Raw genomic sequence first — 24,720 nt, 5'->3', positions numbered from 1 at the left:
TCTTCTCTTCCAATTGTGGCTGAAGGGTATAGAAAAAGTCACTTTATTCAATTTAATCAAACCCTTCCTTCTCTTGCCTGACAACTAGGAAAAGACTAAGTCACATCCAGTTCTGGTATAATCCATAAGAATTTCTGTTTAATATACCTAAAGTGACAAAAAATATGCAAAACTGTCTTTTTTAGCTTCTCAGGTATCTCAGTACTCAAGCAAACTTCACTATTTTAAAAAAGAAAGTCTCTAAATTTGGCATATAAAAACGAGTCATAATCTTGATTTAGGAATAGTCAAAGAAGTTTACCTGCAGTTTCCTTCAAACAGCAGGCATCTAAAGAAGCATCTCAGTAAGAATTATACCATCTTAGAAACTAATCCCCAACCAAGGACCCCAAGTTGCCTGAGCAGCTCTGAATGCCAGGCCCTGCAGCAGTAAGCATATGACATCCTAAAGCACATGCCATCCTAAAGGACAGCCAGTCTTGTTTCAGATTTTTACGCTAAATATACTCCAAAGCAGTAACCACCTTTCAGTGTGTTTAGCAGCATATCACTGGAGAAAAACAAATTGACAACAACAACAACAAAACATCAGCATTGAACGGACTACATCACTTTACACCGCACGGACACTTTCAAATCCGGCATCTCATGTGCTCCTCAAAACAAGCCTAAAAGGTTTCTTTTTCAATCTATAGACATGGAAATTGAGGCTCAAAGACACAAACAATTTGCCTAAGATTTGACATCTAATAAACAGAGGCAAGACTCAAACTGCCACCATCTTATTGAAAAACTTACATTTGCTCAATTACAGTCATTGTCTCTTCAATCCCCTAAACCCGCAAGGTCTGGCCATTGTTCCAACTCCAGAGTGTGACTTTCTTGGTTCCTCTGTACATGTTTTCCCTGTCTTAAGACAAGTAAGAAATAGATGGAGAAAAATGTAGCACTTCCAAGACATGTTTATTTCTAACAAAAATTGTATTTCTCCATAAAGATAAAATACAAGAGAGCACAGGAAGATTGTCACAAATCCAGAACTGCAGGAAAACACCTCAGAGCACATGCACTATTCATGCTCGTGGTGGTCAAAATGGCCAGAGACAGCCATTCTTTTGCACTGCTGGAGGGAGGAGGGCCAGCTGTGGCTATTTGATGCATCCAGAGGTTGAACCTTAGCTATGCCCACATTAACACCGTCCCTGATCAAGTGAGCTAAAGTGAACACCATGCCTGATCAAGTGAGCTAAAACAACAGAGCGATCAAAATAAAAAACTTATTCTGCTCAGCCAAGTCTGCAATGGGCACTTTTAGACTGTAGATATTAAGGAATTGATATGAAATAAAAACTACCTCACTCTTGTAAAAAAGCATGCATCCATCACTTAACTCAGAGTAACAACCTCTGGTTATAAAGCAGCTTTATATGTTTTAATATTTTCATCCTATCTGCAAACTCCCAGTCAGGGAGAAATGCTGACAAAATATGATGAGTGAGCTGAAAAGTTTTGAAAGGTTGATTGAAGCTGAAGAACAAATAAATAAAATATCAGTAGTAAATACAGCAGTCCTATGGATACAGCACTCCTAAAAACCAACATTCAAAATACAAATCCAATTAATGTGTGGTCAGTAGTGTCACTTTTTGATGGGTAACGCAGTGGCATGGTACTACACCACTGAAGCATTTACAAGATTTTCCTATATGTGTTGGTCATTCACTCCCTGGTAGAAATTTAGGCAATTGAGAATTCTGCTAATTCTCCCAGTTCACTGTGGTATCGTTCAAAATGTCACCTTTACAGAGTACTAAAAATATATGTTTTGGAAAGAAAACTCATCAAGTCCATTCAATCAACAAATATTTATTGAGTGCTTACTATGTGCCAGGTAGACATTGCTGCAAAGAGAACAGACACAGGCCCTGCATGCAATGGTCAGAGAGGCTAGATGATGCTGTGATAACAAATCACCAGAAATCTCAATGGCTTAACACAACAAATACTGGTTTCTTACTCATGCTACATGTGCGATGCAGTCTATAGAGGCTCTGCTCACTCAAAGACCTAGGCTGATGGAGGCTCATCACTTGTAGCTGAACCATCTGGAACATGTCTTCTCAGTCCCCATGGCAGGGGAACAGAGTGTGAAGAATCACACACTGGGGGAAAGGGCCTGGGCCAATAAACGGCACACACCACTTCTAGTTACAGTCACATGCTCTACCTAACTGCAGGGGGGCTCAGAAATACACAAATAAAATCTTCTCTGTGTTCAGGAAGAAGAGAAGAATCAAAACATTGGTGAGCACTGGTAACACTGTCTGCATAAAACTCATAATTTTATGGGAAATAGATACAGGTAAAAAGCCAATTAAAACACAGTGTGGTAACTGTTATGATGTGGATGATGCATGGTGTTATGGGAATAGATAGAAGGAACATTATACCTGACCTGTAAGTGTTAGGAAAGATTTCCCACAGGAAGTGATGTCTAAGCAGAGACCTGAATAGGTGTACGTTAGCCAGGGGAAGAGCAGTGGAAAAGTGATGGGATGCAGGGGTAGAAGGACATATCTGAAGACCCAGAGGTGAGAAAGAGAATGTCCTATTCACAGAGATAAAGGAAGTTCACTTCCAATGGAAATTGGTCTTTGGGCAAAAGTAATGAAGAGCAGAATAATGAGGTAAGCTGGGACCATATTATTTCGAGCCTTATAAGCTATGGGAAGAACTTGGACTTTCTTATGAAGACAATGAAAATCCACGGAAGAGTTGTAAGCAAGGATATCTGTGTTTTAGAGGAATCACCACAGCATGGAGAATGAATGGGAAACGGTGGCTATTGGAGAAACCCAAGGCAGAAATAACAGGGGAATAGCAATGAGGATAGACCTAAATCCATCTAGATTTGAGAGATACTTAGCAGGTAGAATCAGAGAGCCTTTGTGATTTATTTCCTGTATGAGATAAGGGAGAGCAAGAAAGAATGAACAATACCTAAGTGTCTGGCCTTGGCGGCTGGTTAGATAACAGTGCCATTCACTGGTATGGAACACAGGAGGCTAGTGGGGTGGGGGATAGGGTGTGAGAAGAGTTTGATTTTGGATTTTTGAGGTTGAATATCATTAAGACATTCAAATGGATATTTACAGTAGTTAGTATGATATGCAGCTCAGAAGAAAAATTGAGGATAAATATAAATATTTTAGAATTACCCTTGTAAAACAATCAAGCCAGGAAGGCAGGTCTCATACAACGAGCCTGGAAGAGTAAGAAAATCCGATTAGAACCCTGAGAAAGGAGAGCCTAAAGAAAACTAAAAAGCAGTACCTTGAGAGGAGAGAATAAAAAGAGGAGAAGAGTACATGGAAATAGAAACCAACAATAGAGAGCATTTCAAGAAGGCAGGGATGGTGCAATGGTGCACAGTGCCAAGAGCTGGAGGGATAAGTCAAGTAAAATAAAGACTGAGAAGTGTCCACTGGATGGTTTGATAAGGAGGTCATAGGGGACCCTGTGGATTTTAGCCATACCCAGCATGATGGCCAGACTTGTGACAAAGAGCAAGACTGAGACAGGTGCTAAAGACTCTTAGTGAGTGAGAGAGCATAATCGGCAAGTTTCTAGATGACAGAATGGAAAAAGTACCAAGTGAATGCCAGAAGCCTCCAAGGGTTTTTATATGAGGGTGGGGGTGTAATTTTAAAGTAATTTTTAAAGGGATGATAATAAATCTGCCCTGCACACTAACAGACATTGATCACAAAGAGTATTGTGCTTCTATCTTTTCTTGAAACCATTAAAGGGAATTTTCTGCTTCATTCTGCAAAGGAAAAGGATATTCCTATGGCTCTGTTGTGCTTTCTTTGATTAGGGATGCTGTGACATTACCAGCAGAAAGGGCTTTATCATATCTTTTTCATTTCCACTTACAATATAATTCTTGCTTCCTGAAGTAAAATTCAAACTCATTTCCGACTAAAAGGATATATACATATAAATCAATGTGTCGCACAAAGCTCACGAGGAAGTGTTAAGTGATTTTACTAAGAATGATTTGCCTGTGTGCAGGCTGCAGCAAAAACTGCCAAGTCTGGAAATAGTTTTAAATACAGGTACTTTCTCATGCCTAACTGAAAGAGCATTACACCATTATTCCTAAACTAAAGTGGTATATGGCACCTATAATCTGAGAACTCTAAGAATCTGTACTGTGCTAAAGAGAGAAACAGAAAAATCCTGCAGCATCTCAGCTACCCCTATAGTCAGAGTAGCATGAGGTTGCCTGGACTGAACCTTCCTTCAGTGGTTTTTCGAGCTGAATATTTACCTTCTTTTTATAACAAATACTAACCCACTATACAAGGTATATTAGGTATCTACAGCTGGGGAACATTATCCAAAAATGTAGCAGTTTAGAACGGCAAACATTTATTATCACAGTTTCTGTGGGTCAGGAATCTGAACACAGTTTAACCGGCCCTCTGGCTCAGGGTCTCTCACAAGCTACAATCACCATATTGGCTGAGGCTACAGTCCTCTCAAGGCTTGAGTTAGGGAGGATCTGCTTACAAGCTCGCTCATGTGGCTGTTGGCAGGCCTCAGGTCTCTGCTGGCTGTTGTTTGGAGACCACCTGGGCCTTGCCATGAGGCGTCCTTGCCACCGGGGCCTCTCCATAAGACTATTCCCAAGTGGCAGTTTGCTTCCTCCTTACTAAGGGCTCTGAGAGAGAGATGGAGTGGAGAAGTAGAAGACGACGAAGATGAAGACAAAGAAGACGGAGGAAGAAGAAGAAGAAACACCACGAGGAGGAAGAGAAAGAAGGAAGGGAGGGAGGGAAGGCGGATGGGAGGGAAAGACAGAAAGAGAAACGGAGAGAGAAGGGCAAGCAAGACAGAAGCCCTAATCTTGGAAGTAACATTGCATCACTTTATCATATCTCATTCATTGGAAGCAAGCTGCTGGGTTCCATCTACACTCAAGAGGAGGGGAACACAAGGGCTTGAACACAGGAGGCAGGAATCATTAAGACCATCTCAGGGGCTGCCCACCAAACACGGTTACACTCATTTTCTCATATTACAAGGATTCTTCTTTACTCCTATTGGGATCTGAGTTGAGAAAAACAGGGCTTGGTAGTTTGCCTCAAGCAAAACGGAACAGATTTTAATTTTCCTACACTATAGAGTCATGGATGCAGATAATGGAATCAAACTGGTCGGTCAGTCCTTAATCATGACCATTCTTTGGTCATCACTAAGGCCCTTTCGGAGGCTTCACTATGAATATGGATTCCTATGACTTTATTTTTTTCCTAGTAACTCATTCTTACTACATTTTAACCTTATAAGGGTTATTCCTGGAAAAGAGCAATGAGATCTTTAATCTTAAAATAATCTCAAGGTCCCTATTAAAAACTAAACTTCGCTGCAAATTCATTACAACTGGCCAGGAATATCCAGCGTGCATCAAGTCCAGCATTTCCTTCTAGAACATCTCCAGATGATCCTCTTTCCCTTCCTGTCTCTCTATTCTCTCCTACCCATTTTACATAGGTAGGCATATATTTCACTTAGCCCTGCACATCGCAGTTTATGCCTTTTCTCCTGTGTTCTTATTAGCAGCACTCTCAATTTCAAAAGTGTTCTCGTTTGGATAATAAATTACAAAATCATCCTATTTTTAGATAACGCTGTGTGGTTTTTTTTCTTTATTTCTATTCCGGTTCTTTGGGGATTTACTTGGGGAGTGATAGAGAATGGAATAGAAGAAGCACCTCTTATATTCTTCTTTTTCTAGCAGGAAAGGTTCAGAGAAGGAAAAAGTAGAATTGAAAGAGTGAAATGCTCATTGCTGCCTCCTCCCAATCTCTCAGTTTTCCAAGCAGTGGTACACATGCAACATATATTTAATCAAAGCAGAAAAGGCTGAGACTGTTGAGCAGAATTTGAAAACATATATTTGGCAAGGATAAAATATACCTAAAGACAACATTAAAAACAAAGCAAACTAAATTCACAGAAAAATATGGGCAAGATTGTTTTGACCCCCTCTTGACCCTTCTGGGCAAATGAGAACTTCCTGGGTAACTGTAAGAGTGGCAGAGCAAGCCACACAGCAGATGACTCTAACCCAAGCCAATTTACACAGCTCACAATTTCCCAGTCCAGTGCTTTTTCTGGGCTATGATGGAAGAGAGAATGCAGATATGCAACCACCTGATTTACCATCTACCCTGGCTTCAACCAAAGTCAGGGAAGGAACACTGATATATGCAGTGCTATGCCCAGAAGCTTTCAAGCTCAGGCTCAATTTTTCTTTTTCTTTTTAAATTCAAATTCTTCCCCTCTCATGACCTCATTCTTTGCCTTTAGCAAACTCCTCCCCTAACTTTCCCAGAAGTAGGAGTTGATTTGAACACATACTTCTGTACTTCCAATTATTACTTCACTCACACTCTAATGTTACTAGCACGAAGGGGGCCCTGTTGCCAGGGCAACCAGGAGGAGTGCATAAGTTCAGCCTCAGTTGGATCCTCTATTCTAATTGATCAAATTCCAACTGTGCTCTTGACTCATCTCAATTTTGTAGACATAAGAAGGTAAAACATTTCATAATTCCTCTGACTTATACATTTTATCCATATCTTCTTAGGTTCTGTTGACCTGTGCTTTTCTCCTGAATTCACTAACTTAAATAATTTATTTCCACTAACCAGGGATGATATTCAAAGTGTTTATAACAGACATGGCATGAGAAGTCCCAATCAGAATGGATGTAGTCACCAAATCAGAATGTATAATAGCCATAAAAAGAAATGAACCAGAGCATACTAGCCACCAATAGATCCAGTGGCTAACTAACCTTGATACCTTTCCTTCCTGCTATCAACGAGATTACTCCTCTGATCAATCATTGCACTCTTAATGTCCTGATTGGCCATTTGATATTATCACCATATAAAACTGAATAAGAATTAGATTTTGATGTGAAATTCATCCCGGCCTTTTATGTTGAATCACAGTTTTTTTTTTTAAAGATTTTATTTTTTCCTTTTTCTCCCCAAAGCCCCCCCCGGTACATAGTTGTATATTCTTCGTTGTGGGTCCTTCTTGTTGTGGTATGTGGGACGCTGCCTCAGCGTGGTTTGATGAGCAGTGCCATGTCCGCATCCAGGATTCGAACCAACGAAACACTGGGCCGCCTGCAGCGGAGCGCGTGAACTTAACCACTCGGCCATGGGGCCAGCCCCAGTTATGACAATTTTTTAAAAATCATTCTACATATTTCCTTCATAGAAAGAAAGACACTGTGTGTTAGAAGGTGGAGAAGGATGTTAAAGGCACTGTAGACAGGAAGGAAAAGTAGGATACCAGAAAGTACATAATCACTTCCTAGTGGAGGTAGGAGTGGTCCCATGTGGTAGTCAGAAGTGTTGTTCATGAAATGTTTTTGGTTCTCTTCCTTCCAGGTACGTTGTGTGATGGTACTTCCCAGCCCCCTTGTGCTTGGGTGAGGTCAAACAGTTAATTCTAATCAAAGAGTTGTGAGCAGAAGTGATATACGTTCCTTCCAGGCAGAATGTTGAATTACTGCTCTGAGATTGCCAAGAACAACTAGCAACATTATAATATAGCTGCTAAATCATCCTCGATCCCAGAGGATGACTTGAAGCAGAGCCTCTAGCTGACTCACAATGAAAATGTAGTATGAGCAAAAAATAAGCATTGTTGTCTTAAGCCACTGAAATTTTTGGATGTGTTTGTTACTGAGACAGACTCTAACCTATTCTGACTGACATCTTAGTTTTAAGATCTTATTATTGGAGCCTCCTGTTTAATGTCCTAATTCTGAGACATCTACTTCAGTGGCTTTCAACATGGAGTTCTTACACTCCCTCATATTGTACGCAAAATTTAGGAGGCTGGGGGAGAGGGTTCACAATGTTCATTAAATTCTGACTTTAGCTCTACTGTGTTGCTGATTCTTAAGTAATCTATGAGTTTAGTCTATAACCATTACGGGTAACCTCTAGTTGCCAACCTTGACTTGGATCTCCTAGTCCCAGATTCTTACTTATCTTTGCAACCCATCATCACTCATCATCTGGCTATGACAAAATGTGTCTGTGACTTGCTTCCTGCACCAGCTCTGGATATTTGCTTGATCTTTAAACTCTAACTGGTGATTGGTGCCCAAAGTAGGTCCTCAGAAAATGTTTTTTAATCAATGAGGCCTGAGCCAAGAGAGATCAACAGTGTCAATAGCTCTGGCTCTGTCTGAGACCTTGTTCCTAGAAAGACAAGGAAAAATGGCTGCTGTGAATTTTAACTCAGAATCCTCGCAAAGCCGGAAGGGTCTAGGTAATAAGTAAATTCTCTAGAAGCAATTCACCATATGAGCACACAAATCTAGCTTCTTTATTATTTTAAGTCATTGAATTTTCATAAACTTACCCTAAACTGACTCCCCTTTAGATGATGTAGTGAAGTGATAATCAAGGCCACCCTCTCCAGGTGCTTACAATGTTTAAGAAGCTGAAATTTTCTAGCTTAGCTTTCTCCTTTTCGCTAAGCCCTGTGTTAATTTGACACGATCCCAACAGAAATATCACATCTGTTGCTGGTTTAAGACCTATGAAATCTTGTTGACTTATCAGTTTTATGTATATCTACATATTCAATTAAGATGCCTCTGCAAGGTTTAGTACACTGCTGCAACTTCTTATCTCTGTGCAGTTACTCATAACTTTATCATCAGTGATTTGTTTTGGATGCTTAGCTTTAAGTTTGCACATCAAATTCTCTAATAAAAGTAAAATGGTTTAGGGCCGGCCCAGTGGCGCAGCGGTTAAGTTCGTATGTTTCGCTTCTCGGCCACCCAGGTTCGCCAGTTCAGATCCTGGATGCGGACACGGCACCGCTTGGCAAAAGCCACGCTGTGGTAGGCGTCCCACATATAAAGTAGAGGACAATGGGCATGGATGTTAGCTCAGGGCCAGTCTTCCTCAGCAAAAAGAGGAAGATTGGCAGTAGTTAGCTCAGGGCTAATCTTCCCCCCAAAAAAGTAAAATGGTTTAATTAATAAATTTAATTACCTAACAATGTACATTTTATATAAATACACATACATGCATACATATGTATAACAGTATATTGAATAATATATACTATTCAATATAATATATATTTTATAATACATTAACAACATAATATGCATATATAGATGGTATATGGATAATCTTGAAGCAAAAAAACCTATTAATATTTTTTCTAAAAGAATACAAGCACTTTATATGTGATATATAGATTCTTTCCTCTTAACTGCACAGGATGCTGAACATCTTTTGCTTTGCAACATACCTGGGTACCATCCTCCTAATCTTTTAAAATATGTATTTTAGAGAGAGAGAATTAAACTATGTAGGCTACAAAATATAAGTCAAAATCCAATATGTCCTCTCTTTCTTCATATTTTGTTTCTATTTTATTGATCTTTTATCGTAAAGGATGTAAAATATCCTTTAATTAGGTAAGGGTATTCATTGAATATGTTACACAAATCAGGATCGGTCTTTGAGTATCCCATTTCTATGGAATTTCAATTTTGCAATTATTATGCTCTTCCACATCTTTCGGCACTAATTTAATCAAATATATTATGCCTATCTGCTTCTCTAGAAAAAAAAAGTAGAGTGTCAGGGTGCCCCGGTAGTAGCCTAAAGGAAAGTAAAATAGAGAGAATTTAACCAGCTCCAATGTGATTCTCTCCTTGAGGAAAGCCCAGACAAATTCACTTCTTTCCACCATGGAAACGGCATTATCCTCCTGACCTGGTGCAAGCAGAGTAAAAGAGGTCGTAGACGTTCCTAACTAAGCATCCAGAGTGGTGTATACTATTGTGCCGCAATGGATGGTACTTTAACAGGGAACCATTTGAATGATGAAATATTTGATTAATAGAACTCTGTTTACTGTTTTCCATCAATCCCTCAAGAATAACTATGGGATTAATAGATTACAAAAGGGATAACTTGTCAGAGAAATGACATCTTCTCAGCTGGTGCGGGGCCGTCTCCTAATTTATTTGATTAAACCATGTAACTTTTGGTAAACCTTAAGCCTAGGGCTATCATATACATCAATTTTCCATGTCTGGAAAGTAATTATTTCCTCTGTGTTCACCACTGGGAAAAAATAATTGAGATGGAACTTAAAGATATCCATTATTATAGAGTCTCTAGATAATGGATACAAACAAACTTGCACACACACTTGGACCACTGTCTCATCAATTTGCATGACGTCATCCATAATTCCATCAAATTCTCCCTCTATTTTCAAAAAGATAGAAATCAGCAAATAATCATTTAGTAACTTAGCATATGTTTGATTTCCTCTTCTGGACTCTCATTAAGTATTATATTAGGTTTCCGTATTTACTTTTCCTTGATGAAAAATAAAACAAGGGACAGCTTATGTACTTTCATAAAGATGCATTCCAATAGCATTTGAGCCAGATGCTGTGCATTCCATGTGCTAATTTCACTCCATGAGTCAAGCATATTTAAAATTATGTATTATGGCATAGGAAATTAGTATTTATTGACGACCTGCTGGTGCAAGGCATTCATTTGGGCTTTTTGCTTGAAATTGATAATTATTATAGTTGTATGATAACAATGTAATAAGATCATCACCATAAATTACATCATTTCATTATATGACCAAAGTACTTACTCTTGTTATTACAACAACTAATATTTATTGAGGGCTAAAGTGCTCAAGAAACTAAAATATATATTTTCTGTTACTATAATAGCAACTAACATTTGTGGGGAGTTCACTATATAGCGGGCACCACACCAATTGCTTTGCATACATTGTTGTCTTTCATTGTCAAACAGCCCTAAAATAGGTTCTAATATCCCATTTTACACTTGAGGAAACTGAAGCTCAGAAAGTGAACTTAACCTAGGGTCACATAGCTAAAGGGTGTCAGGACGAAAGTAGATACTGTTTCTACTACACCACATTGCCTTCCAGACAAAACAAAACTAAAAGCAACCGAGATTGTTAGCAATCTTTAGTTTGTTTCTCCACTTTAGAAGCATGAATTTCCCCAGGTTAATAATACTGATGATGGTGTTGATACTAGTAATACTAATAACAACCCTATAACAACAACCCATGTCTTAAAAGTAAGGAAACCGTCTAAATTTTCCAAGGTATTTTTGCCAGTGAAATAGTTAAGATGGGGCTAAAATCCAGATATTTGATTCCTGGATTGGAATTTTTCTTCTGTAACAAGCTGATAAACTAATGAGAGAAGTGAAATAAGCAACTATGAACAATGGTCACAGAACACCTCTTACGTGTGTCAAATCAATGCGGATTCTGGACAGATGATGCACTCCCACAGAGTAATAAGGATGCAACAGTGTGTTTTCCATTAATGTTTTAAACTTCATCAATCAGACAATACTAACAGTAAATTTGTGATCATTTGGATATGCTGCAGTATGTTACGTTTATCAAAGCCAAGTCACGCGAAACCAATAGTATCAAAAGCAGCAAACTGTGCCCTATTCCTACACAGCCTCTAGCTCTCTCTCTTTTTCTCTCTCTTTCTTTCTCTCTGCTCCTCCCTCTCTCCCTCCCTCCCTTTCCTCCCTCCATTCCTCTCTCACCAAGCCTCCCTGCCTCTCTGGCTGCCCTGCTGGGTCAGCCCTCCTGACCAGAGTCAGCCATTCATTTCAGCTTTTCTTCTCATCAGCCCATTCTCAGCAACCAGCTCCCCCTTTACTCCCAGCCTTAGTAATTAATTGTGCTATTACTGTGAATTAATCGTACAAGCAAGTCAATGTTTAGCCTAATTAAGAGTGAAGCCAACAAATTATTTAAAGCACCACTCCAGCAGAATTTGCATTCAGCCTTGTGTTAGCAGCCAATCAAGCTTTTCAGCATTTGACGCAAGTACTTCCAGGCTTCACGAAGACGTGGAGCTAAGCCTTCTCCCCACCCCAGCTCCTGAACCCCGTCCAGGACCTCCATCCTGTCCCCATCCCTATACACCCATCCCTTTGAAAATCATATCATACCTCTTTTTTCATTTACTACAATTTAAATTGATAGCTTTGTTCTTCAATAATTTTGTCACTTTAGATCATGCAAAAACGGTATAGTTTAACATCATGAAAGACTACTTCAATTTTTTCTTGCCATTTCTCAAAATAAACTTAGCACCATTAAAAACAAACACATACACATTCTTTCCTTAGGACGACACTACCAGTGTAAACAATGGCAGCAGGTCAACCAACTTTGTACTTGAAGAGCAACAACAAGTGAAAATCTCAGTTCTTAACAGTAAAAACATGTATCAGGGCTCCTAATTCTAAATCAGTGGTGACTAGAAAGAGGAAAAAAGTTTGAGTAAGGAATCTGAAAGCATTAGTGATGGTTTTAAAAATAGTAAACTTAGTAAAGAAAAAAGTACTGCCTGCAGTGAAATTTCACCCTGAATATTTTCCATTAAAGGGAAATTCAGCTGTGGGAAAAATAATGTGCTGAAACCTATATCTCTGGCAGCAGAAACTGAAGCTATAAATCAGAGAGTCTTTTCTGACCACATGTGTGGACACACTGAAGGACCAGAGTATTGATCATTGGCAACTAGACTTTTGGTGGTGAACACAATGTAGGCTACACAGTAGTTGAAATATAATGATGTACACTTGAGATTTATATAGTATAATTATATATAATTATATAATTATATAATGTCATAAATCCATGTTACCTCAACAAAAAAAAAAGAGAAGAGTCTGAGAGACCAACGCCTAGGGCAGCTGTGCATATGAACTTTAAAAAGCATTAGATCCTGGCAATCTCATCCGGCCCATAGACAAGTCTATGCTAGTCTCTCACTTGCTTATTTTTCCTATTCATCCTTGCTGGTGTTTGCTGCCGCCACTGTACATAGAAGCCATGCATTTTAGGTTTTAGGAAAGTGTCCATTTCAAATATTCCCTCCTGTTGCCTTCCCCAGACCAATCGCCCTTATCATATCACACCTTTTCTTTAAATTTTTTTGAGGAAGATTAGCCCTGAGCTAACATCTGTGCCCATCTTCCTACTTTATATGTGGGACGCCTACCACAGCATGGCTTTTGCCAAGCGGTGCCATGTCCACACCTGGGATCTGAACTGGTGAACCCTGGGCCACCGAAGCGGAACGTGCACACCTAACTGCTGCACCACCAGGCTGGCCCATATCACACTCTTTGAGTGTGTTCACCACACTCAGACCTTTAATGAGTGTTCTACATCAGTTCTCACTAAAACTTATCAGAAAGGAAACAGAAGAGAAAGACAGAGTCTATTCCATTTCCATTATACCCACCAATTCATTCTCACCTTCATTTTTTTCAGGTCCTAAAATGAACACTAATACTTATTTTCAAAATTGCCTGAACCACTTTGTCTTATTTCTTAATTTCTGTCTCTGTAATACCTAACACATACTGATGCATTAATTAATATTTGTAGCAATTCTCTGGAAAAGGCTTTGCATCAAGAAAAATAAAACTTTTCTTTGTGATTAACACTAGGAAACATCAGCTTCTTCATATCCTGCCCTAAATCATACGCAGTCTTTGAAATTTATTCCAGTTCACAGAGGACTTTTTATAAGTGAGTAAAGTGTCTAATTTCCTCAGGGCTAAACAAAATACTTATCTTTGTAATACTGGACTAAGTCTATAAACATATAGATGCATATGTGTGCATATACGTGTATATATACTATTATTTAAGCCAGTTTTAGAACATAAAAAGGGGCCAAGCACATTACAAAATAACAAGTGCTTATTATAGAGCTTGCTATGTGGATTTCTTCAAAAAGTCCATTAACAACTAGGAAGGCAAATATTTCAATACCAAGTTGCAGAAATCCAGAAGAGGGAAGATTCTCTTCAGAGAAAAGCCACCTGATACATTGAGGCAACCAGTGCTGAAAACATGCCTTTTGCTGCCATCAAGTGGCTCTTTGGGGAATCTTTTTTTTTTTTTTTTGGAGGAAGATTAGCCCTGAGCTAACATTGCTGCCTATCCTCCTCTTTTTGCTGAGGACAATTGACCCTGAGCTAACATCTGTGCCCACCTTCCTCTATTTTATATGCAGGATGCTACCACAGCATGGCTTGATGAGCGGTGTGCAGGTCCACACCCAGGATCCAAATCAGTGAACCCTGGGCTGCAGAAGCGGAGTGCACAAACTTAACTGCTAGGCCACCGGGCCAGTCCCTCTTTTGGGAATCTTTTTATGCACCTCGACCATGGTGTCTCCTCTTTGTCCTCCCACCATTTCATTCCCTATGCATTATACATGTATTTTTCTTTGGGGAATTGCAATATTTGAAAAGACCAGGCAAGCCTTTCGTAAATTAACGCTTTATACTCTGAATGCTATAAAAATTCCATGACTAAGAAGTTCTTCAGAAACACAACATCAAAAAGGGTTTGAAGTGTCCAAACACCAAAAACCCTTCCTGGCCCTATGTGACTCATTTAGTTTCTAGTCATAAAGACCTCAACCTGGGCTTTGGGGCACACCTCTCTTCATCTCTACCAACAGAGAATTGATAAATAGATTGGCTCTAGGATACCTAGTTGAACAGAGAGGAAATAAAAAAAACTGCAGGAATATTTATTTAGAATCATTTTTAATCCAGTCAAGTCCGTCCCTGTGGAAGACAAGGGTCTCATGTTTCTTTCCTATTAGGGTCACTTTCTTGAGGCTTCAGTGAAACAACGCAGCAGGTTGTTGGACCAGGATTCCTACAGAACCCTAATTTTAACTTAGGTGATTGCTTTGCCACTTTTTCTTTCAGTATTTTCCCTATTCTTTCCCAGGAGATAGTTAATTCAACATAGAGTTGAAGGAAAGGAAAAAGGACACTTGATATTTTAAAAACAAACAACACAAAACCCAAATGTCGTGGCAGCAGCCCCATCCTGTTCTGAGACGGCAGCAACATTCATCTCAGAGGATTGGTCCTTTGATTGGAAAATGCATTAATTATGAAAGGAAAGGTTCCAGATAAATCAAACTGGACAGAAGTTGCAATGAAAGGGAACTAAATTGCTCTACATAATGAACCAGAGGAATTCTGGAAGTTATTTAGGGGGGGCTTCAGAGAGCAGTGGAAACCTGCAAGATGGAGAACAGCCAGAGATATTTTGGGGGTTCTAAAATCCAAAGGAAAGTGTATATTAAAACCAGAAAACCCCGCCTGTGGTTGTGAGTTTCCTGGGAGATGTTTTTTGCCACCCAAAACCAACCTAAGTCAGACAGGCTTCCTAAATGCTGCCCATGCTAGTGGTTACATGTTTCCTGGCCCACCCTTTCTCTGCAGCACTTTGCAGAACTATCTAATGTGGGGGCTTCTATTTCAATTTCTCACTTAATAGGAGCCCAAATCCTCATTTCTGATTCTGACATGAGAGTTAAAACTCAAGTCCCTAAGTCACTGCCTCTTGGCCTCTGGGTTTTTTTCTTACCTTTGGGTAAACTCAGCTGTGCATTTTAAGAGTCTATCAGGTTGTGTTATATTTTCCAGCATTTCTAAGGATTCTGTAGTAGGACAGGCTTCAGGTTATCTAGTCTGCTGCCATATAAAAAGGAAGATGCTCATAAAATGTCTAGATGTGAAACTCTGCCCAGGACCAGAACCTTCTCTGCAGCAAAATCCTCACCTACAACCTCAAACATTTATAGAAGGATGAACTTAGTTTTGTCTTGGTGACCAAAAGAAGTTAAGGTAAGCAGCAGTTTGGCGCTGTGAAGGGTAGACGGGTGGAGAGAGAAGCAAAGGTGGGGGAGACTTTTCCCGGTGGAGGTAGGATGATGCATTGTCTGAGCCTCGGCCCCTTTTAGCGCAGACAGCAACTGCCCTCCTTCCCTCACCATCCGCCTGCCTCTCAGCTTGCATCCCCACTGACGGCTAAAGCCACAGTTAGCGCAGACTTGAGGGAGTTCACCGTACTGAGAAAACCAGGAGCGGGCGACCTGACTCTTACCAAGTCAGTTCTGGCTAAAACTCTTGAGGTTCTGGTCAGATAAACCTAGAAATTTTGTTCTTTGTAACAAAGGATCAAGGGACTGCAGCTTAGCCTAAATTTACACCCAATCTTAAAATTGGTGGGGGAAGGGGGGAGGCCAAATCATTCTAAGGAAACTCCTTTCTTCCTCTCTGAAACACTAAACCCTCTCATTATAGGCCTGAAGGCTTCCCAGTTTGGAAAAGAGTTCTAAAATATATGAACACAAGTCTAGCCATCATAGAAAATTCCTGAAATCCTTTTGGGAATGGCTCTAGACCAATATTCCTGGAGAGATCCACAAACCAGAACACGTTGGAACCCCCAGGGCAAATGAGATTCAGCGTAAATAAGCCTGGGTTCTTCTCCACCATCAGCCATCCTGATAGAAAACTCGTCAACCGTGATATCTGTGTGTCTGTTGTCCCTTCTGCACCCTATGGCTCCATCATGCCCACCCTGCAAAGGATGAGGCCATGTCTCAGACAGCACAGTGCCTCCTGCAGAACCACAAAAGCACAGTTGCATCCATTTGCTCTAAGAACTGATTTTCCTCCAAATATACATTGCTGCCTCAAGGTGCTCACTAGTTCAAATGGCATATGTCATAAAAATTAGTAATACATCTTTTATAAACGGCGATTGACTTTTTTTTAATGTGTAGAACTAAACCATTTGTCCCTTGCTTTGGACTTAAAAAAAAAAAATGGCGCCATTCACATGTCCTCTCAGTAAATTATCCTTTTCCACCAAAAATGAGGTATACTGGTAAAGAGTTTGAGAGTTACATAAGGATATGGGATACTGTATTCATCTAAGAATAAAAAAGAATCACTTTGAATTTTAGTTAAGATAAATACACATAAATTCTAGACTAACCCGTCTCTTGTTTCTTTCACATAGCTTCTACTTGTGGCCAAGTAGTTAAGTTCATGCACTCCACTTTGGTGGCCCAGGGTTTGTGGGTTCAGATCCTGGGCACAGACCTATACACCGCTCATCAGGCCACGCTGTGGCAGCATCCCACACAGAAGAACAAGAATGACTTACAACTAGGATATACAACTATGTACTGGAGCTTTGGGGAGAGAAAGGAAAAAGAAAAAAAAAGAGGAAGATTGGCAACAGATGTTAGCTCAGAGCTAATCTTCCTCACCAAAAAAAAAAAAACAAAAAAAACCCAATAAAAATACAAAGAAAGCCTAACAGACATATGGTGATTGAGTAACAGGATCAACCATCAATCAAATCTGTGCTAGCCTAAGAGCAGACTGTACTACTAGAATTCACTATTTAATAGCTCAACTCCTTTTCTATTATTGTTGAAAATAGAGGTTGAATTATAATGTAACCTTAGACAAGTGACAAAACCTCTCTATTCCTCAGTTTCTTAATCTGTAAAACAGAGATAATAAAAATACTTATTGCATAGGGTCATTGTGAGGTTTAACTGAGACAATTCATGTCTGGTACTGAGTGCTCAATAACTGCTAGCTCTCATTAAGATTAGTTTTATTATTAGCTATTGAGTGTTTTACAATGTGCCACGGATTATCTATTATTGCATTTAATTTATTGCTTTTAAATCTGCTTCTTTCCTTAGAATAAGCACTTTTGATTAGTACAGACCTCATTAGCTCCACATTAAAAACAAAACAGAATTAGATGAAAAGGCAACTTCTGAGCAAAGGATATATTTTATATAGTATTTAATGTATTACCTCCAGCAATTGCTTAAAAAAATGTAAGTTTTACAGGAGTCCCTTCCACTCTGATCCCAGTGCTGGCAGTGCACAGTCCCTCTCAGACAGACCTCGGGTTATGCTAGATAATTCCAGGAGAACAAGTACTCGTCCTATTGTTACAGGCACTGCTCTAAGGCTGAGGCTTATTCGGACTAGCCAGAGGCTAGAGTCTGTAACTTCACCATTTAAAAATTGACCTGGTATTTATGGCATCATTCAAAGCCCAAGGAACAATCACAGACAAAGCATTTTAATAACTTCCTAAAGCCTGAACATTTGATTTAAAATCACATTCGTGAATTTACCACTGTTAGTGTGGACTAAAGTACAAACCTTGTGAAATACCTGCTTTCCCTTTACTATTCATCTCCTTTAATGGTGGGGGAAAAACAATAAAATTTTAATTGAGCCATCCCTCTCAGAATTGAACAGTGGTGGTCAAAATCTATACACAACATCAAGACAACTGCACTACGGAACTGGCCAATGATCTTGCCTAGCCCATATTTAGAAGAAAAGGGTATTACTCAGCTTTCCAATCTATTGGGGAGCATAGATCAAAACCTTCCTTAGGAAGTATTTCAGTGCACAACAGATACCTAACGTGGTTTATTATTGTCACTAATCGAATTCTTAACGATGTAGGCTAAGCCATTCTCCTTATACGCTGCCTTTAAAACTTACTAAGAACAAACCAAGAACTAGAGAAAGTTAAAAAAAATCTACAGTCTACTTGTTAGCACATCTTCATGCCATGGTGATTTGATCAGTGATTTGATAAGTATAGATCACAACCCTGGATTTAATCCAGGGTGGCCCACTTCTAAAATGACCCATTTATAACAAAGGTCTCTCTGTTGGATATGTCAAGAGAGTTAAAAAAAGAAAAATGCTACCAGTATCAAGCACTTTTATTTAGTGAGGCATTGCAGAGAAATGGAACTGCAAACCTGGAGACATTCTCAGCCCAGCTTTACTAGTCATGTGAGTGTAAACAAGTCAGCAAGCTTTCCTGAATTTCATTCTCTCTGTCACTATAATGAAATTAGTATTCCCTCACACTATTCCACAGAGAAGTCCTAAAGAATAAGGAACACAATATAAGTATCGTAAAATGCCATAAGCTTCTTGGAGAAAAGACTCGAAATGTCTTAAGGAAAAACAATGCAAAATTAACCCTACTTAGGGTAGAATATTTACGAAGGAGATTTAGGCTGCTACAAAATAAAATATTCTCTTCGAATTCTTACAAGTTTTGAACATAACACTCACCACAGTAGAAAGTGGAAAGACAACCTACCCCATGTTCCCATCCATTAGAAGAATCGTGTTGTATATGTGAGAAAATATGAAGAGAAAGAGAATTGTGCTGAAGAACATTGTCATCCATGACCCATGATCCTCTCGAAACATCTTTAACCGGAGCAACTGACCTGCAATATAAATATTATTAGAAATCAGTGTATATCGTAATTCCAACTTTATACATCTTTGCTTTATTTTGGCGAATCTCTATTATCTCACTATATTCTGAAGTCTTTGCCATAGGACTGGATTATGAGTGAGATCACTATATAAGGTCCTTTCTGCTATTTTACAAATGTGTGATCACGGATGAAGTCCAAGATAACCCCTGTATCATTCTAGAGCAAATAACACTAACATGAGATTCTGGTACACAGAGATCATTCACTATGCTGGGGTAAAAACGAAGTCAATTAGAGCACTACTACCTGCTATTTTCTACTTCACAAACATGTTTTGGTTCATTTATACTGAAACTACTTAAAGTGAATGGTAAAGACATTGCATAAATTCCATATAATTCCCTTTGCTTCCATGGACCCATTCCCAACAGTGGCCAGGCAATAAAACCAAGGTAGACCTCACTTATACAAAGATCCAACTGATCCATCTGTCAGAAGAGACAGATGACTTAACCTTACTCTTAGATAACCATGTACAGGCGTGGGCACAAACGTGTGTGTTGGCAAGGGGAGTGTGTGTATGTGTGTTATGGAGCTTGATGTGGCTCCAGCACAACGTAATTCCCACCCTGATGCCTAAAATTTCACTTACAAAGATAAATGCTAAAATTGGAAAGGACGTTAGAATGCAAATATTTCAAGGAGTAAAAACATATTAAGATGAACACTAAAGTAAAAATTACTAATACCAGAATTATTCCAGAGAAATGTTTTGATTTATGATAGAGAAGAGAAATGAAGGCATTAGTATCCTTAAAGGTGAGGAAGATGACAAACCATGTGAGAAAGAAAAAAATAAACATATGTCACCCTGGATTCTCCTAAGGTAAACTTTGTCAATTATACTGATCTCTATTCCTGAGAAAATATATCTAAATAATGATAAGGGAGATGATACACATATAGGAACTACGATTAAAATAGGCTAGGCCTGAAATCTTACAGTTGAATTTCTCAGTAGAGAAAATATTCCCTTTTCATTCACAATACGTCAAAGTTATGAAAAATATATATATATTTCCACCTGGAAATTATCTCTCTAGGGATAGACAGTAGCTCTCATGTAGGTTACTGAGCATAGGAAGAAATAATCTTTTAAGATTTAACTACTAAACTTTCCCTTGTACCTCACTTTTATTAAAAATAGGACTTTAGATTTCATTTAGAAATCAGGTTACCAGAAACATTACCCTAGCTAAACTTTAAATGGAGCCAAAAAGGGAGATCTCGTTCCATCATCTGGCCAGACAAACAAAGGGCAATCTGAAAGTTGGGGGAATGTGAATTATAACAGAAGAATGTCCAAAACTTTCTACGAAGCAAACGATACTAGCACTGAAAATAACTTTATAGAACGTGTTGACTAATTGAATCAATAATTATGGAAAGTCAGGGATTTGTAAGTCTCCACACAATACATTGACAGGAATATTATAAATAGATATTAAGCATAGAATGCTTGAGAGTAAAAAACACATGCCACAAATATCTTAAAGTGAACTTAAAGAATATTATTCATTCATTGAATATTTAATGTGGGCTTATTGCATCCCAGCCTTGGTTTTAGGTGTTGGAGATAGAGCTGTTAGCAAGGCAGGAAGAGGTTCGAAGTCAATCATCTTTTGGGTATCTAATGAAAATGTGACCTTATTTTAGACTCATGGGCTGTCTTTGTTCAAGGTCCCCTTTGCTGCAAGTCCTTTCATCTTCAAACCAAGACCTATTTATTTAATTCAGCAGTTTATATTGAACAACTGCAAAGACCAGCAATTAGAGTTCCTTGAAAATTTAAATGTGAATTTTCTTCTTAACATATGCACATGTCAAAAAAATCACTAACGGATGTACTTTAAAAGTCAAATAATAATGCTGACGATTTAAGAGTGCTTTGAAAATAAAACAGATGGATTAACTATACACTGGCTGAAATAATACAAAGTTAGTAAAAAGTGTAACATGACAGTACCATTTATGCTGTCATTGCCAAGCTTATTGTCTGGCACTAATTTCAGTCATTAGAGTCATTAGAACACAATGGCAGGTTAACACAGCTTGATATTCACTTGAAACACACTATAACAGTGCTGCAATATATTAACGCCAATACTTGTGTGACCCAAATGTTGAGTCAAATCACATTACAAAAATTTCCCATAAGCTTCTTCAAGGTGAGCTCCTTGAGTTTCCATCCTAATGCTAAAAACACATATACATAGACTGCCATCAGTGGACTGCTCTCATAAATGACTTCCCATGCAATCTAATCAAACTAAGAACTTCAGAGTAACCTGAGGATGTCACAGGAAAATGTGCTGTCTGTGCTCTGGAGTGTCATCATACATTTGGCTTGCCTATGACAGTAGTGGCTTATAACTGCTACCCTGGCATAATTATTAATAGTGCACCCTTCGTTTCTTAAGTCGACTGGTTTGGACAATAAATTATATGCCAACTTTCCTATAGGTCACAGAATTCAGAATTCTGAATTCATTCTAACACTTTCCTTTAGAGGAGTTTCAGGAGAAAACTAAGTGAAAACAGTCCTGATAGGTCAACAGAAGCAAAAAACATCACTAAGAGGGGTACATTTCTGACAAGGTCATAACTGACTTTTATTTGAATCATAGATATATTTGTAAATCTGAGTGTAAGTTATTAACAAAATCTGTCTTGGACTATATGGACAATCACCTTTGATATGGTGAACGTAATTGGAAAATAAATTTTAAAATAACCAGAAGCATTAAGGTGGTACACAGGCCTACACGTGTATTGGAGATGAGAGTTGGGGGACACAGGGAGTGACTGTTATGAATGTTGGTTAAAGTCAACAGAAATGGCCTAAAACCTCAGACTCTTTCCTGGAAATACAGTCGGTTTAGGACTACTAAGATGTCAAAAAATTCTAACAAGATTAATGACCTTAAAGCATATTAAAAAATATATGATGAGCCCACATATATTGTAAAAGATAGAGGTAGAAAAGTGTAAGAGTATTACAGAGAAACTGCTTGATTTCTTGGCTTCTTTGCTGCTGTGTTCTCATCAGGAAAAGAATGGAAAGGAACATTTCTTTTCTACCTCACAGCCAGACTTTTATTGTGAGTTCTGGGCCTCTTTTCTTCAGGAGTGGTTCTCACAAGGAGGCCTTGAACAAAGAAATAAACTAAACAATCTCAGAAGAAAAGCAGAAGTGTTTGTGCTTCCACATAAGAGATGGGGGTAGCCCTACTCCTGGGAAGTTGTTAAAGCAGGGCTAGATAGATAGATTGAGGGCTTCTAGTTTCAGAGAGGATGCAAAGATTTAGGTCTCTAAAGTGACAGAACCTCATTTAGGTTTGATTCCATGGACACTAGTGAAGGCCAAAGTATTAAGGGTCATGACCTTGGAAGTCAGGTAAGGAGACTGAGCTGGTCGCAAGAGATTAAGGCCAGTAGGACAGCCACTCACCTTCACTGGGAACACAATGACCTGGGTAGGATCCAAGACATCTGTTGAAGGAAGTCATCAAGAGGACATGACCACCAGCTGCCTCATAAGCTGCACCCAGGCAATAGGAGGCTCCTCACACCCTCCCCTGGCCTTGGAATGTACATTCTGCCCACCATTCCCACAGTGGGAGCTGTACTCAACAACACAGGCTTTGGGAGCAATGTGTTGTTGAGACCATCCGGATGGTATACGTGACTGAACTGGAGGCTTGGAGATCTATTCAACTTGTGTCTGCCCAAGATAATCCTTGTATGCAAGTTCCTTTGCTTATTAACACGGCCACCTAGCAATCGGGAGTGGTCTGCCTCTTTCTTTGGTCTCTCCTTGCCCCTCATTGTACAGTGGCCAGTTTCAGATTTCATCCAGGAAATTCCTGAGGTTATGAAGCAACTCTCTTAGACATCACAGTGCTGAAGAAGTGGCAGAAGACCATCATGCCAAGCAGCATTAGGAGAAGGGGAGGACAAGTAAATACAGACTGAAGGACTAGTTTTCAGGACCCTGGGACTTCTTTAAACTTTAGAGATAAAAAACATGATCTGAAAAATTACCAATATTGTACTCTCTGCTCACCTATACTCTTCCTGTGAGTCCTCCTGTATTCCCTGTGGGCCTTAAGATGCAGGTCAGAGATGACTTCCTCTAGGATGTAATCTTCATGGTTAAATATTTCATATACTAGAGTAACAGTCAGAAAGAGCTCGTGGGACGGACTCTTTCAGTGAGTAGTAAGTTCCCTTCGGAGCAGACAAGGAGGTACGGCCAGGTATAGTTTAAAGGGTTGGACTTTTTTTTTTCCCCTGCTTTTTCTCCCCAAATTCCCCCAGTAGATAGTTGTGTATTTTAGTTGTGGGTCCTTCCAGTTGTGGCATGTGGGACGCCGCCTCAACGTGGCCTGAGGAGTGGTGCTATGTCTGCGCCTAGGATCCAAACCAGCGAAACCCTGGGCGGCTGAAGCAGAGCACATGAACTTAACCACTTGGCCACGGGGCCAACCCCAGGATTGGACTTTTACGATCCTGACCAACTCAGGGATTGTAGGATTTGTTTTGTCAGTAAGAGATTAGCTCAAAGTGTGCTAACTCAAAAGACTATTGGTTAGAATAAAAAAGAAATTATCCTTACCCATTAAAAGAAAAAGTATTCCTCCTTATGTTCTGTCATTGTATGCCTAATATACAAAAGGAACCTAAAGTAACACATTGACAATATTCTTTAAAGGCCAAGCTAACATTTAACATTTTAAATATTAGAATACTTGACAATAAATGTAAGCCCTATTTCTTCTGCCTAGAATAAGAGAATAAAAGATAAAATAAAACTGGATCAGAGCACTTGAAAATGAACTGAACTTCACTTCCAATCAGACTATTATTTGTGTAAATTTATAGTTTATAAGAACCTGATGTGATTTGTTTAAGGTTTACTAGTTGAAAAATGGCAACAGAATTAAAAAAAAAACTAAAATAAGAGAATTATTCTATGGATGGGACATCATTAAAGAAAATTATCTTACAAAACACACTGGAATATCATTAGGGAGAAAGGATGTTTTAGTTGTACAAACATGGCTTTATATACTAAGACCATAAAACGTGCACCCTAAGGCACCATTCCATTAATATTCAGATCAAATCTCGTTATTTCAGTGTATAGAGAGAATTTAAAAACTGAACAGCTGGTTATCATCCCTTATTAGGAGTAGGAGCTTACACAGAAAATGTTTGTTATTCACTGAATTTGACAGGAAATCAAATATTGAGAATTGAAATATAATCCCATATAACACTAAAAATATGTATTACAACATGCAATTCAAAAGAGATTCTAGAAAGAAAGGAAAACAAGGCCACGGTCAGAAACCCAGCAAAAATAATAGCGATGTTAG

General features: G+C 38.9%; 1 protein-coding gene across 7 annotated transcripts in view; it reads right to left on the bottom strand.

Moving 5' to 3' along the window:
* TMEM117 (transmembrane protein 117) overlaps nt 1–24,720 on the bottom strand; it is a 423,429-nt gene that overhangs the window by 323,977 nt on the left and 74,732 nt on the right. For 4 of the 7 annotated variants that reach the window (XR_011496811.1, XM_014836290.3, XM_070494073.1 and 1 more), the window contains one exon: nt 19,153–19,285. The exons of 2 other annotated variants lie outside the window; for them this stretch is intronic. Coding sequence is in view for 4 of the 5 variants with exons in the window: in XM_014836290.3 (XP_014691776.1) it covers nt 19,153–19,285 (133 nt within the window). In the remaining variant the exon portion in view is untranslated. Of the gene's footprint in view, nt 1–798; nt 911–19,152; nt 19,286–24,720 lie in introns of all 7 variants that reach the window. One more of the 7 variants, XM_070494074.1, reaches the window with a different exon arrangement.

This window comes from Equus asinus, chromosome 22 (genome assembly GCF_041296235.1).
Source record: "Equus asinus isolate D_3611 breed Donkey chromosome 22, EquAss-T2T_v2, whole genome shotgun sequence".
In the NCBI taxonomy this organism is placed as follows: domain Eukaryota; kingdom Metazoa; phylum Chordata; class Mammalia; order Perissodactyla; family Equidae; genus Equus; species Equus asinus.
This window is presented reverse-complemented; position numbering and strand designations above follow the sequence as displayed.